General features: G+C 40.4%; 1 protein-coding gene and 1 long non-coding RNA gene across 3 annotated transcripts in view; one reads left to right on the forward strand and one right to left on the reverse strand.

Moving 5' to 3' along the window:
* Positions 1–7,830, reverse strand: part of nat8l (N-acetyltransferase 8-like) — a 24,724-nt gene extending 16,894 nt beyond the window's left edge. Inside the window, exons 1-2 of one of the 2 annotated variants that reach the window (XM_074624305.1) lie at positions 7,072–7,784; positions 5,407–5,571 (exon numbers count right to left, since the gene is read on the reverse strand). In XM_074624305.1, coding sequence (XP_074480406.1) covers positions 5,407–5,571; positions 7,072–7,372 — 466 coding nt within the window. In that variant the 5' untranslated portion in view covers positions 7,373–7,784. Of the gene's footprint in view, positions 1–5,406; positions 5,572–7,071 lie in introns of both variants that reach the window. The other variant, XM_074624307.1, reaches the window with a different exon arrangement.
* LOC141761085 (uncharacterized) overlaps positions 1–14,826 on the forward strand; it is a 26,840-nt gene extending 12,014 nt beyond the window's left edge. The window contains exon 3 of the long non-coding RNA XR_012592523.1: positions 14,708–14,826. This is a non-coding gene — a long non-coding RNA (uncharacterized LOC141761085). The remainder of the gene's footprint in view (positions 1–14,707) is intronic.
* The last annotated feature ends 1,846 nt before the right edge of the window (positions 14,827–16,672 follow it).

Consider the following 16,672-nt stretch of genomic DNA (forward strand, 5'->3'; position numbering starts at 1 on the left):
CCTTCTTTCTGTATTTAGAGTTCCCTTTTCAGAAAAGCTGTTTAAGATACGACCTTACGCTAGCCCTTTGGGGATTAACTGATGGAGAGTCGTAGTAACGGTAGCTGTTACTCCGACATTCATTTCCTATAAGAGGAGCGAACAACCCTGCGAACACTGTTTGATGAGATAGGTGCTGACATGAACCAGGCCCCGTGACACAACGAGAAACACTGGTGGAAATGAACACAACCGTAAAGGTGCCAGAAGCAATCACGTTCACGGGGCTGGTGTTTGTTGCTGTTGCCTGGAAAGTGTCGTTACCAGAGGTAGACTTCAGTATTTTAGCTTCTTAGGGCTTCTTAGGGCGACTCCATCTGCGTTCTGTTCCGTTGCAAAAAGCAGTGACGTAGGTTACCAAAGTAAGCTAACCGAAGCTAATTAATAAGGTCAGTTTGGACATAACTAAAAGGGTTAATTCTAATTTTTTGAAGTGGGGTTGTATGTATACTTTTGTGTTCTGTAGTAGTCTGGTGGCTTTGAAGAGAGCGATATAACAGTAAAGGTAAAGCGGCTGTGGACGGGAGCAGCAGCAAAACGCATTTTAGACACCTAAAATAAGCGTCTCTGAGTTCCTGAAAAGCGCTATAGAAGTCGAATTTATTATTATTATTAAAAAAATCAATATCATTTTAAGTGTACGCTATATTTAGAATATTTTCACCGCTTCACCTCGCCATTACACAGCCCTTTCTGTCGAGGGACTGAAGCCGTTATATCGCGGGCCTACAAGACTAGACCAGACTCCATTCACAAAACCAGTCAAGTCAAAACCAAAAGTAATTTTACCTCGAGGAACCAAGGAGTTGCTGGGCTACCGCTGCATTGATCGGTTCATTTGTTGTTCCGAACTAACGTGGCGTCCACAGCAACAGCAGCACATTGCTCAGCTTCCGTGCCGGTACACCTGTCTGCTTCTCCAAACTGGGAGCATGCCGACCACCATCTAAGCTACTGTATGTAACGTTAATACACTGACTATAAGGATGTATATATACTGTAACAGCGTCATCATGCAGAAACCTATGTCAGGTCACGTGGGGGAAAGGTTTTTAGTAGGGCTTGGGAAAATAGCCTTTTGACTTTATACAGCCATACTTTGACCAAAATTTGAATACATAATGAGCACCACTGGGAAGCTACAGAATGATATAATAACCTTAAAAAATACAAAAATAATGGACCCGTCCTTTAAAAACCCTGAAATATAAAATAGATTTACAATGAAACTGCCACAAACCAAATAAGTCATGTTTTGTCAGCACAACTGACTCCAGATGGAGTCGAGTTTGGCACAGTGGCAAGCCAAAGACAAGCATTTCTTGTTTGGCTGCATTTGCCACAGTGTGCATAGGCTGATCACCCGAAACCAGCCACTGCCAAATAAAACACAGACTGTGGGTCCTCCAAATAGTTTTACTAGCTTCAGTATGACTCAGTAGTAGCTTTACCTTTAATGAAATGAGATTTTCTTGTTTGAGGGAACTGCACAACATGCACCCATTTAACTGATAACACACCCACATGGATTCATAAATGTGTGTATGTGTGTGGTCAGATGCTCAGTCCAATGACATGTTGCTCCAGCTTTCTGTGAGGAAAAATAGTTCATTTGAAAAGTATTTTATCTTTGCTTCTTTCAGCCAATGCACTGTCGTTGTTAACACACCAGTGAGGGACATATTGACTGCCAGACTGAGTCATTATTGGTTTATCACGTCCAAGAAAAGACACAGAAAGATGGACGGATGGATTTTAATCGCATCAGTTTGAATTTGTCAAGCTCTTATTGAATTTGAATAATGGACTCTTAACAATTAAGAGATGTAACAGATCTCAAATGTTTCTATTTCATTTCAAACTGAGCTTTGAAAATGTAATGCAGTATGGATCCATTTGCATATAAAACCACATCAGTGCCTGTTTTTGTTAAGGACACAAGCTTTTATCTACAGCCATATACATTTATACGCCCAGCCATTGTTACTTCAATTTTGCTTTACAGCCTCTCTGCCTACACACACACACACACACACACACACACACACACACACACACACACACACACACACTTTATTATGTGGCAAATGAAAGAGGTGACAGCTGGCCCTAAGTGGCAGCCGAGTGAGTGATCACAACACACACACAGAGAGGAGATAAGAGTATTGATCGGTTCCATGTGTACAAGGATACCGTGGCTGCAGTGAGCTTAGTTAGTCTTCCTCTATTATCCAAATCAGTCTGCGTCCACTTATTAGAGTTTATTCAATTTTGCATTTTGCTTAATTGTCAAAACATTTAAAGAATGATGAAACGCTACAAGTCTCCCTCTCTGTCTATAAATCCTTCTCCCTCTCTGCATTTACATTTTCTCATTTTAATGTTGATTAATCGCTAGGTTGCAGAAAAACAACATTCAAATGCTCCGATTGATCATCCACCACACCGAGACATCTCAGTTATTAGACACGGATTAAAAACAAAGTTTTAAGCAGGACGTTTTCGTGCCCTCAAAGACACACGTTCATATAATGAATATTCTTACACATTTTGCCTCCTTGCAAAAACTTTTTCATACACAAACTGTCAAACGTTCCCTTCTTCACACACCTTGAATAGACATTTACAGGCCATTATTGTGGCTGTTATGTTAATCTTAAATGTTATCCGTATTTACTTTTTGTCCTCCGTATGACCAGTATTGAAGAGATTATTCCTTTCAATATCAAGTTAATTTCTAACTTGTTTCCCCTTTCCTACTGTACTCCTACTAAGGCTGCACGATTACGGCCAAAATGATAATCACGATTATTTTGATCAATATTAAGATCGTGGCTATTTATCACAATTATTCATTGATTTTAGGGATAAAATATTTTTTTATTGCACTTTAATTTTTAAATAAACAGACTGCTTTCACTTCCATGTTGTGCTACATTCCTGCTAATGTACACATATTTGCATCAAAATAAAACTTAAAATAAGGTTCTTATTCTTATCAATATACAGTATATTACCCTTGTACTTTGCACGTGCAGCGGAATGACGGCTCCCCAAAAGTGAAGCTAAAACATCTTGATCACCCCGATGCAGTAGAGTTTAATTAATTAATTGTGCAGCCCTACTCCTACCCAGTGTTCATTGTGGACGCTGTGATCTGACAGATGAGCAAACACAATCAAGCATATACTGTCTCAGTGCAGTTTAGAAGATTCAGTACGTACTAGTCTGTTGGATAGTTTTTTCGGTTGTCGAGTAGTCCTTAATATCTGATCCTAGCAAGTACAATATGAGACACATTTTCGACCCCACTCTCAGCTGTTAGACTTTTCCTTTGAATCAGTAGTTTTCTCTTCCTACAGAAGGATTTCCTGCTTGATTTCGGAGACCCCTTCTTGGTTCTGCTACTGAAAAATTACAAGCTTAAAGGCCCTGAAAGCTGCGTTTCAAATACGGTTTTCTCTCCACATTAAATATTCATGACTAATTAAGCAAAACTCTAAGTTACTGTTTGGGAAAATAGTAATCTGACTCACCGGATGCAGACTGTGGGTATAAGTCTGCTAGGCAACAAAACTACTTAGTTAACTACTTAGTTAAAATATTGTGGTTAAGTTACGCCACACTAGAAGTGGTTGCACCGCATCAGAAGTGGCGTAACTTAAGCACGGAAGTTCCGTGACTAAAATGACTTAGTTAGGTTTAGGAGAAGATCTTGGTTTTGATTAAAATAACACCAGAAGTGGCGTAACTTAAAGACGGAAGTTACGTGACAAATAAATCAACGTTGACTTTTGGTTTCACACGGGGTACAAACACCGGTTTACTGGGCGGACTTCCGGTGTTTTTTGACCCAACCCGATCTCCTCCCTACGCAACGTTTGTCGCTCTTTATACTTCCTGGCTCATAATTACATGAATAACATACGAATTGATTTTGTGGGATTCATATGAATTTCAATGGATTTCCTTTTCGTAGGTATAGCTACGAATTGTGTATGAGAACAGCCTGGCAGCGTATATCCCAAGGGCACCGCCACCTAAGACGATTGTGATTGGTTTAAAGAAATAACAACTATGTCAAAACTATGTCTGGCTTGATCGTTATCGACATAAGCAAACAACCGCAACAACTGTCATCAGATTTTGATTCAAATGTTGCTAAATTCTGATTGGTGCATGAAAGCACGTGACATCACCTTTTTCCAACTGAGCCCCGCCCACTTTAAAGCAGCGAGAAGAGCACAGAAGAAAAATCTAAATCTCCAATGTAAAATAACCAAAACTGTTCTAACTTTAGTAGAAGCTGTTCATGCGGGACTCCAACGTTCAAAATACGAAGCTGATAAAGAAGATATGTTTTCAAGGCCTTTAAGTGTTGCATTCTCCTACGCTTTACGTGCCATCCTGTACACATGTCGCACACAACAAAACACAACAACACATGACGGTGACGTGAGAGGTGCCTCTCCATCACGACTGCACGCTGGTTCCCAGGTGTCCGTCCCCCTGGGCCCATTCAGTTTGCATGGATGTGATCATTAGCATTGTCCCAGAGCAGTGGTGCCTGACCCCCTCTAAACCATCTCGGCCCTGCGGCAATAATGGGAATGCTAAATTGCAATTGTGCATGCAGTGGATTACCAGGCCAGAGGGCACAATGTCAGAGAGAAAGAGACAATAGGGGGGCAATTGACTGGCTTATAACTAACACCTGCTTTTTATATTGACCACGTGGCTTGGGTTAACAGGGGATAAATGTGTCCAAGAAGTTACGGGGGCAGTGTGCCACGTGGCCATCGCTCACACCCAAAAACTTGACTCCTGGAGAGAGAATGAATAGTTTGAGATGACACTATAGAGGTAGATTGATTTTTCCAATTAGAAGCTTTAGTAGAGGAAATGAGTCTTGCCGACACCAGAGTACTGCAGAAAGTGTATCAGCAGTTTCCTCCGTGCGATCAATAGCCCTGTGATGCAACCCCCCTCCTCCCTCTTTCGCTGCCGTGACCAAGTGGAGCTCAGAGAGGAAGCAAGTGGGGGAAGGAGCGGAGAAAGGAGGAGGAGGAGGAGGGGTGGGAACGAAGGGTGGAGGAGAAGGAAAGCAGAGGGAGGACCTGCATATTTGATGAGTTGCCTCTGGATTGCCTGAAGACTCTCTAGACCCAGCTACAGTTATACAAGGTTTTTGTTGTCTTTTATCCTTCCAGCTGCAGCAAAGTTACAGACCCTAACTTTTCTTTATCATCCTTCCTCCTGATTCCTTTTTTAAATTCAACACTGGTGGCGGAGCATTGCCGGCTGACAAAACCAGACAGCGTGCGTTTTATCTCATTAATCACAGTGACGTTTCCTCCCTCGTCTTACCTGCGGGTGTCATGTAATACGCCTCTATGTCAGCCATGTCCGTGTACAGAGCACAGTCCAGATAACTGTGGATAACTTTCCTGCTGTAGTAGTAGCGCGCGCCCATGAGAATGAGGGGCGTGCAGCACGTCAGCGTGACGGATTTGGTCACGAAAAAGCACATTACTATGGAGAAATGGAAGAAAAATAAACGAAACCTGTCAGAAAAGAGAATCACATGTTTGATTTTGGCCGGAATTTGACCCCAGACACAGTAAATAAAAAAGAGCAAAGGGCAACATTGACATTTTGTGAGCATCAAATAAGTGAAACATTTCTGTTATAATGGCACAATATGAAACATTTTTCACAAAGAGAGATTAGTTTCACACACGTTTTTCATCAAACTGTGAAGTAAGGCACATTAGTGTATAGCTGCAGGAGCACAACATGTGACATGGTCAAACTCTCAGTGCATGTTAGTAGTGAATTCATGAAACCATACTGGAGTAATTAGTGGGATGTAACGCTGGGGGGCGCACAGTGGAACACAAAACAAGCAGGCTGGATGCTGCATATAGCATGTTGGAGCGCGGCATGCAATCCACCTGGTAGTTAGTTCACTCCAGCGTGACTTGATGGAGGATTTTAACTATGAAATAGAACTTTTTTGGGGGGATTTTAAAGACAGGACTATGATGTTTTGAGACCTAATTAACGCCAAATTAACACAGTAAGTTACTACAGTGCTAATAGTGCTGTAGGGCTTCTCTGTAAGGTTAAGGTCTTCAACTAACATTGAAAGCTTCATAGCATTTATTTTTCTTCATATGTTTCAGAGATGAAAAAGTAAAGACACAGCCTCCTTATGAAAAACAGAGAAATTTGGTCTTGATTTCAGGAATCTATTTTTATGTATAAAAAAAAAACTTTCCAAGAATGATTATGGAATTGATTTGCCAGGTCATGCACATACAGGATCTTTCACAATTGTACCAAAATATAACATTTTAATTTTGTTAGATTAGAAAAAATTACAAATTTAGTGGACAACCAATAATGCAAAATCATCCCAGAATGCATTAGCTAAAAAACATGTTCTGTAGTTTCAATGTTGTTCATCACAGAACGAGCAATTATTGTGATCAAAACCAAAAAGTTACTTTTTTTATGCCAAAAATAACGTTACGATACACGAGGCTTTTAATCTTTGCCCTGCAACATCAACAAAAAAGCCTAAACGAGATCAGTGCATGACTGGTGCATTGGCTGCTGTGCTGTGCAGAGGAAGAGGAGGAGGAGGAGGATGAGGAAGAGGAGGAGGCAGCTTTTTAATGTGTGTGTGTGTGTGTGTTGGAGAGGAGTATAGCTTTATGGGTACGTGCGTGCACCCCCTGGGCCAATCCTCAAATTCATTCACTCATTCATTAACAGCACCGGCATGTCATCATCATCATCAGGCTATAGCTACACGTGCACCATGCGCCCGGCCATGCCTTTTGTTGCATGATGAGCAACATGCCGGTGTGCACAGATTTGAGTGGATTGGGTGGATTTGAGTGGGATTTAAGTTCCTCAAATAAATCCCATTAGGATGCAAACATAAACAGTAGATGTTTTATAGAAAAGTGGGGATAAATAAGCCAGTGTATAGGATGCATGATGCAAGGTATTGTGTGTACTTACCTGTCAGAAGAGCATATAAAAACTGGGTCTTGGGCTGCTGTCTGAGCCCCCTAAATGCAGTATTGGGTATCCTCTCCATGATACCCTCGTAAAAGATGCGCCGCACCTCCTCCTGATCCGCGCACTCGAACTCGCGGATAAAAACCGCATCTTTCCTCGCATCCTTAGCCTCCTCAGCAGCAGGAGGAGGAGAAGGAGTAGAGCTCCACATCATCGACTCCTTTTTGGTCCCAGGTATAGCATCGTGTTCGTCCGCAACAATTTTAGTCTCGCAAACCATTTTGGGAGACGAAAAATGCATGCAAACTGGCCTGCAAAAACACAAACTACAGTTCTGTAAGAAGAAAAAAAAAAGGAGGGGAAAAAAGAAGAATGGGGAGTGGAAAATGATGGATGAGGGTTTTTTTTTTTTTTTAAAAACAGAGAAACGGATGAAGGGGGATAAGACGAAAAGGGGGATGTTTCTGCTGCAACCCTGAGCGTTTTCTGACGACCAAGACTTGCCGGTGTGATTCAAGCAGTATTTATAGTGCAGGCAGGGCGGGTAGATTCAGGTTCAGGGGTTTGGTTTGGTCCTCTCGATGCGCACATTGGTTAGTTACATGCTGATGGACGAGAGGAGGAGGGAGACTGCAGTGGAGGTCGGCCAATAGAGGGCGCTCTGAGTCACACACACAAAAACATTACTACTACTACTACTACTACTAATAATAATAATAAAATTTAAAAAAATAATAAAGATAATAATAATAAAATAATAATAATAAAAAATATATAAATTGTCAATATTTGTGTTTTAAATATGGAATGCACCCAGTAATATGTGTAATTTGATTGTTATGTGTAATTTGATTGTAATGTGATTATATTTTGTATTAATAATCTGAATCTGTAAAAAAGTCTAATATTTCCCTCTGAGGTGTAGTTGAGTAGAAGTAGAAAGTAGCAGGACATGGAAATGCTCAAGTAAAGTACCTCAAAATTGTATTTAAGTACTTAGTTACATCCCACCACTGAGTACATTTTATACTGTTGTGTTTTTTAAAAGCATTATTTACTCTTCAGGTTGGAATAAAATAATTGTTAATTATTTAACTGCAAAGTAGTAATACCTATATATATAGTATAGTGATACCTTCACTTTTTTTGCATTTAATTATACCGGGATGTTTGCTGAAATTGATTGGATGCACTGTAAAAAAAAAAAAAGTGTAAAATAACGCCAGTAAATGTCTGTTAAAAAACGGAAAAATACTATCAGTTAATTAACATAAATAAACTGTAAAAAAAAATATCTTATCTTTATATAATTAGCCTTTATTACTGTAATATTACAAGAAATATTTTACTTTTAACATATATTTATTGTTAGAATAGTCATACACTGTAAATTTAAGACCATTTACATATAAATCACAAATGAAACATGTAATTTTAAGTTGCAAAAGCCCAAATTCACATTGACTCAGAAGTTTTGCAGTAAAAACAGTAAACTTAGAGTAAAAAAAAATTTTTTTTTTACAGTGTAGTAATGTTTTTTGTGTGTGACTCAGGGACGCCTGTGATTACAGAAAAATACTGTAAATCTAAGACCATTTACATATAAATCACAAATGAAACATGTAATTTAAAACAAAATTCTGCCATTTTGAAATACAGACAAAAAATTAAAAATTTCTTGAAAGAAAATGTTAAAAAAAATGTTGTTGTTTTTTTACAGTGTACCTAGAAACATTTACACCAGCCGCCACAGAGAGAGAGAGACCGACACAGTCTCTCTTCTCTCTCTGCATCTGAACAGGCCAAGTGTGCGGTTTATTTTGAGGTAGAGGAATGGGGGGAGATTGCGTAGAGTTTCTGATCAGGTTTGTCTTCATAATGTCGTTGAATGAGGATGATTTGTTGAGATTTATACCTAAAAGGATGCGATTACGCAGCACAAAGGCGCAAGGTAACGCAGGGGCGATGCGTCATTAAATTCGAATTTGAATTCGAATTGGAGTTTATAATAATTCAGAATGTAGGTTTATAATTCCATTCGAATTGAAAATAGTTCTATCAGAGCTCATATCTCGGTGCGTAATGAGATGTAAGACATATAGACATGGCAATATTTGCATCTGTTTATATCATGTTTATTTTTGTTTATAGGTTATTTTGTATATTGTATATTGGTAGAAATTCAATTTTTTTATTCTTATTTTATTCTAACGGTTTTTTGTCTATTCTTTTGTTATTATACTGTTAATAACTTGCACCAACAAAACCAAAGCAAATTCCTAGTGTATACCTCTTACACCTGGCAATAAACACGATTCTGATTCTGATGTATTAATATCCTGATATGACATTAAAAAGGAAGCTATGAAGCGTTAAATCCAGCTGGTAGTCGCCCTCGTGTGTGTGTGTGTGTGTGTGTGTGTGTGTGTGCGTGTGTGCGCGCAGCCTCCTCTTGCAGTGTTGACTGACAGCTCTGCTGCACTGCAGTGATATTCCTCCACCGCTTCATCCTCCTGCTCCTCCTGCCACACATCAGTCTTAACATGGAGGAGATTAGATCTGCGCATCTGAAACCTCCCACCTAGCCCATCTAGCGACAGTATACACCGGCTTTACGCGCGGCTGTGTGGCGGCGATGCTGGTGCTGGATCCTGGATCCTTTGTTGTCCTCTACCGACACTCCCTGTGATCAACCGGGACTGGTATTATACAACCCGGCTCTCAGGAACAAAACTGACATGATTTGTGCTTTTTATTTTGGACAACTTCAATATAACGATGATGGAGGTTTTGTTGACGTTTAATAGCCACACCACCCGTTTAAAGATGAGAAAGGATGCTACTGATATACATAAGGATGCTATATACAGATGGAAAACAATATTATTACAAAAATAAAATGTTCTGCAGCACCTTATTGCGCATAATCTTCCACATATCCTCAAATGAATATTATGCAATAATAATGCAAAAATTAAATTGAAGAACATGAAAAAGTATTTTTTTTTCTGTTAGCTCTTTGTGGAGCCTCGGTCGCATATGTAGCCTACAGCAGAACTAGTTTGAACCGGATCATCTGAGGCAACCTGCTATTGATAAAGCTGCATCCACCCCCACTCCTTCCTCCTCCTTAAAGGTATCCTCATCCTCCTCATCCTCCTTAAAGGTATCCTCCTCCTCTTCCTCCTCATCCTCCTTAAAGGTATCCTCCTCCTCCTCCTCCTCCTCCTCCTTAAAGGTATCCCCCTCCTCCTCCTCCTCCTCCTCCTCATCCTCCTCCTCTTCCTCTTAATCCTCATCCTCCTCCTCATTTCCCTCATCCTCCTCCTCCTCCTCCTCAAAGGTATCCCCCTCCTCATCCTCCTCTTCATCCTCCTCATCCTCATCCTCCTCCTCCTCCTTAAAGGTATCCTCCTCCTCCTCCTCCTCCTTAAAGGTATCCTCATCCTCCTCATCCTCCTTAAAGGTATCCTTCTCCTCCTCCTTTTCCTCCTCCTCTTCCTGCTCATCCTCCTTAAAGGTATCCTCCTCCTCCTCCTCCTCTTTTTCCTCCTCCTCCTCCTCTTCCTCCTCTTCCTCTTCATCCTCCTCCTCCTTAAAGGTATCCCCCTCCTCATCCTCCTCCTCCTCATCCTCCTCCTCTTCCTCTTAATCCTCCTCCTCCTCATCCCCCTCATCCTCCTCCTCCTCCTCCTTAAAAGTATCCCCCTCGTCTTCCTCCTCCTCCTCCTCCTCCTCCTCCTCCTCCTCCTCCTCCTCCTCCTCCTTAAAGGTATCCCCCTCCTCATCCTCCTCATCCTCCTCCTCTTCCTCTTCATCCTCCTCCTCCTCATCCTCATCCTCCTCGTCATCCTCCTCCTCCTCATCCTCCTCTTCCTCCTCATCCTCCTCCTTAAAGGTATCCCCCTCCTCGTCATCCTCCTCCTCATCCTCCTCCTCGTCATCCTCCTCCTCCTCCTCATTCTCCTCTTCCTTCTCCTCCTCCTCCTTAAAGGTATCCCCCTCCTCTTCCTCCTCCTCCTCCTCCAGCGGCCCCACTGAGGAAGAAGGAAGGCAGGTGATAACCTGCAGAGTTAGAAAAAAAAAAAATAAATCATCACACACTCTGCTCAGCTCATAGACATTTGCTCTCAAAAAAAAAAATGCGTCGAAAGATGGTTTTTCTACGCATCATCATCAGCCGCAGCCGCTCTGCAGCGGATCCCACCTCCATGCCGACCGGTTGGAAGATGCTCTGAGCATGCGCAGTGTTGTAGTTGCCTCCTTGGCAGTGCAGCAACCAACCAATGAAATAAGCAAACACAAACTGCAAAAGTTGCAAAAAGAACATCTAATTTTCGAGGATGAGAAAAAGAAAATGATGAAAAACAATTATAGTTACTCCTCCCCCCCCCCACCCCACCCCCAATTAATCAATAAAACATAATAAAGACATATAGATTCAAAATTCAAGATTCAAGATTCACTTTATTGTCAATTCACTGAGTATTTGCATGCACAGAAGGAAACGAAATATTGTTTCTCCCAGCTCCCGTCAGTGCATTAAAAAGGATAGAATAAATAGGTCTTAAAATGAACATACCTAAAAATAACAATATAAGAATAAAATAAGTAAACGTTTCAGACACAATTTCATACAATTTGCAGTCGTACAACCAATTTGCAGTCGTGTTTAGCTGCAGAGAAAAGTGCATTTATGTCCATAGTAAAGTGCTGTTTTGCATTACTGTTCCAAAAATTGTCTTTGACAGGTGACTAGCTTTAAAAGCTGTTTCTGTGTTAATGCTGGGGGGTTGGATGTGAGTGTATATATATGATTTGGTAAAGGAGGTTGAGCTTCAACAATGGGATTCACGGTGGAGTGCTGGAGTCCAATAAGCATATAAATGTGAAAGGGTAGCACATCCCAGATTTTAAAATCAAGAAGCACAAAATAGCATTTGGCTCACATCACAAGGTGACTTCTTCTGACTTGTGAAGAGTGTGGATCTTAGTTTCTATGAGCCTTTATTGTTTCAAGTGTCTTAGACTTTTGAATAATCAATACCTCTAAATCCAGTGAACATTTGTTTTAAGATTTGCTCAAAAGAAGTAAAGAAACTTAAAAAAAAAAAAAAAATTCAATGAAATTCAGATTGTACAAAAATAAATAAATAAATCACGAGGAGAATAAAATATAGTGGAGATTGATGGATATCTGTGAGAATGTAAACAGTCCCTGGTTGGGCCTTGCACTTGATACATAATGAGAGCAGATTTGTTTTGGAAGTATGCTGCAATTGTGTCAGACTGGAGAAGGTGTGTGTCACTGAGGTATTGAAGTAAGTTGAGGAATTCAGACGACTCTTGTTTATTACATTTGGCAGTCTGAGAGGGTCTCCATAGATTGGCCACAAGGGGTTTGCAGATGCCAAAAAAGCCAGGCTAAAAGTACTGCTTTGGCAGTCGTCACTATTGGAGAAGGTGTCGGTGTTTGTGCAGAGCTGGCACTGAAACATGACAAGACACATACTCGTCCACTATGTGCAATGGCGACATGATGTTGCTCGCTCTGTCTGTGCGTTCCAATACTTAGTATGTCCCAATACATAGTATGCCAAAAATACCAGGATGTCCTACTATATCCGGTCGCATTTTACAGTATGCAAGCCAGCATGCTCTTCTGGTTATTCTGACACACAATACTCTGCGCAGTGGTTATAGAGAGCCTAAGTCCCGGCCTTTCCGGTGCAGCACCATGGGACCTTATTTCGGGAAAAAAATTAAGTGGTAGTCAACGGAGAGAGAAAAATATTTTTTTGATCCCGTTTGAATTGCTCCATGAATCACACATATGATCTTTGTCAATTTAAAACATACTTTTGCAGGTCAAGAAAGTCTCAGTTTGTTGTAAAACTGTTGAGGTATCAGACTGTGAAGATACGTAATTAGAAAGACTACACACCCAAAAGTCAGTTTTTTGCTCGTTTTGATCAGTGCCTATTAATAACATTTATTATTATCAACCACATACAATTTATTTGTTAACAGATTAAACCTCCATTGCACAACATGAGACTAATAGCTCACAGTAGCGCTAAATATCACAGAAAGTTCGGACTTTCTACAACACGTGGTGTTTGTTGTCAAACCTAAGAGCCAATCAGCTCTTTGATCAGGCGACAGCCAGGTGTTTCCCATAATGCCCTGGGTCTTACAGTTGGTGGAGAGCAACTGCGGGGGCCTGGCTCTTAAAACTGCGGCCGCCTCGATCTCGTGAGGTTATCGTTGCCCATGTGTGCATGACGTCAGAGCAAGTTGGACACAAATCTAACCGGCATGCATCATCAGAGAGCTGCTAATGTGGCTAGTAAAGAAGGCCTCTAGACGTATTTACGCATGACTGTTCTCTTTAGGAAAGAAAGAATAAAAACGTGACTTCTGGGCATGCTGGTGTAATTTGTTTTCACTTCTAATTTACGGAACATACTGTGAATTACTATTGAAAATCCATCCCATGTTTGAAGACAAACAGCCTGATGTTTAAAAGTGTTCACATCAGAGTCACATCGTCTGACATGTGACGAGCATTCAGCTTTCTGTTGCGCCTGACTTCATGTTATAGGCTGCTTTTATTATACACCATAATCAGCGTGTACGCAACACTTGTACTGTTCCCTGTGAACTAGTACATGTGATTTGTATTGTGAATACAGTTTCAGTGCATTTACAAGCTCTCAGAAATAACACTGGGGGAGAATTGGACACATAATTACAAGCTTTATTTTTCCCCTTTGTGGCCTACGGTGTAGTCATTACAAAACCCCTATTTTACAGTTATGTGTCATACAGCTGTTGCGCTCCTTATTGGCTGATCTTGTGCTGATGTGTCAGTTAAGCACACATTTGGATACAAATAGAGATTTAGTGACGAATATGTTGTTGAAGGACTCAACACGTTTTTGGCAAAAACGCCCAGGTGTCACGTTTTTATTCTTTCTTTCCTAAAGAAAACAGTCATGTGTAAATATGTCTAGAGTCCTTCTTTACTAGCCACATTAGCAGCTCTTTGAGGATGCTATACTCATTCATATATTAGATGTGCTCAGTGCACACCAGAAAACTAGATTGTTGGAACTATTTATCTATTATTTAACATTAGTGGAGCAGGAAATGTAATGTTTGGTACATCGTCAAATTTGGCTCAAAACGGATTGTTAAGAGGTTAGTTTATATAATAAAACATTGATACTTGACATCCGTGTATCGATACAATATTGCAAAATATTGCGATACTGTGCTGTATCGTTTTTTGTCCTCCCCCCCTAATACTAATACTTTAAATTATACATGTACAGTACTAATCTGTATAATTAGCATTTTTTTGTTAGCATTTCTCTGGATCAAATTTCACGGCCTTCCAATAACCTGTCAAGATATTTCACTCTGGATCAAAGTGTGTCATTGCCCTCTTAGAGACACAATTTTCTAGCGTGGTTATAAATGAAAAAACTATTACTGTAGTGTTCAAAGTGTTCACAAATACTGAATGTGCTTCTCAGATATTCTCCACTGGAACAGACCCGTTGAAAACAGAGCCTCACATATTGATCTAATAATCTGGAGTGCGACCTCTGACACTTGTGTTTTCCTGCAGCCGAGGAAACTCCCCCCCAACCCCCCCCTCTAAAGGTCACATCATGCCTCTCCTGACTCTCCTGACTCTGCTCCTGCTGTGACCTCTTGACCTTTTCCAGCGACTGGGCAGCCAGACAGCCCTCTTCAAAGTATTCAAATAATTCATATAAAAAAAGGTAAAGACACAATAAGTGCTGCCTTTTTAACACCCACATTTCATTGAGATTACTGATCTGAAGCACATGTGGACAGATTATGAAACACTGGGCCCCTGGGCACAGGCCTGTAGAGGACCGCCCTTTCTATCCTAGCATCCCCACCCCCACCCCATTAACACATCCCTCACGGTCATGTTTCATCTTTTTCTGCTCTTTTCTTTTTTTGGAGGTCAACATGACCTCTAAAATTCTGCTGTTGCTAGAAAACCAATCCTAAACTTCTCCTAAAAATCTTTCCCAAAAAGCTACCTGTCTCAGCAGCAAAAAATACTATAGCAGAGTTATTCTGCATTCAAATATATTTTAATTTCTAATTTTAATGTAGGTTTACTGTAGCAACGAGCTGCTGTGTTAGGAAAAAAAATAACAGACATAATAAAAAAAAAATGCTAGATCTGACTTTATCTCTCCAGCTTATACAGTATTTGTTTATATTAGGCTGTACGGTGCTCCAGAACTAATGAGCAAAAAATACCATAAGATGCCGTCTCTAATGCAAGATATATAGACATTACAGTAGTAAATCAATCTTAGGTTGGCCCCACTAACAAATTATAAAATCTATTTAACCCCAATGTAAAGAAAACAATCCTTGAACTGCTTCTAGTTGCAGCTGAGTGACACCTCGTCCAAAAACACTTCCTTATTTGTGATATTTGATTCATACAGATACGATGTTTTGTTTGTGTCCCCTTTCCTGATGGTAAGTGTTTCATACTGAAAATATGATTTAATTTAATGTATTAATGTAATGTAGTTGTAATTTGTTTTAGGTGGTATGTTTTTATATCATTCGTTTGCTCATTTATTATCATCCCATTATAATGCGGTAATGTATGCTCATAGTTCTCATTCATGGAATACATTGCTGTAGTGTTGCAGTGGTAAGTCGCATACACAGTAGTGGAAGCAGTACTTCCAGATCCTTTCCTTAAGAAAAGAAGATATATTCCATTACAAGTAAAAGTATACTAAAAAGTAGTAATATATTAAACAAACTGTGAAATAAAAACAACCCAGTCAGTTTTTTTGTGGGCTGCCTAGATCAGAAAACATGTGATTCAACAGACCATTCAGATATGGCTCCCCTTCTTATGTCACATGCAGGCTCATTAGAATATACGGCCTATGGCTCGAGAAAGCACCATATTTTTCTCACTAGCCAATCAGAGCAGACTGGGCTTTTTCGGTAGGAGGGGTCTTAAAGAGACAGGCGCTAAAACGGAGCGTTTCAGACAGAGGGTGAATACAGGTATATTCAGATAGACAGTATGAGGAAAATAATGTGTTTTTTGAACATTAAAGCATGTAGACATGCTCTAGTAGAAACTCAAAATACAAATATGAACCTGGAAATAAGCATGATATGTCCCCTTTAAGCCTTTTGTACTGCCATCTCTCTTCTACCACATGTGAGTAAATGCAAGAGAAAGTAGTAGGTACATTTAGGCACAGTTTCAGATGTGAAAGAAAGAAAAAGTGGCCGGTCTGTGTGTGTGTATGAGGGACGTCTGACTTTCTACCAGAGGCCTGTCTCCCTCTTGTGGTCACAGGTCAGAAGCACAAAGCTAAACTGGAATCTCAAACTGTGTCTGAGCCATGGAGGTGTTAGATCCGAGGCCATATTCATGAAGTGTTTTAACATACCACCAGTTATTCCCCCAATGGGCACTTTAGTTCCTGGTCAATAATTTCCTTTTAAGAGCCAGTCCGGACACAGCTAAGAGCAACCTTGACTAATGGGAACGAATGGGAGGAACTCCCTT

This window comes from Sebastes fasciatus, chromosome 22 (assembly GCF_043250625.1).
Source record: "Sebastes fasciatus isolate fSebFas1 chromosome 22, fSebFas1.pri, whole genome shotgun sequence".
In the NCBI taxonomy this organism is placed as follows: Eukaryota; Metazoa; Chordata; class Actinopteri; order Perciformes; family Sebastidae; genus Sebastes; species Sebastes fasciatus.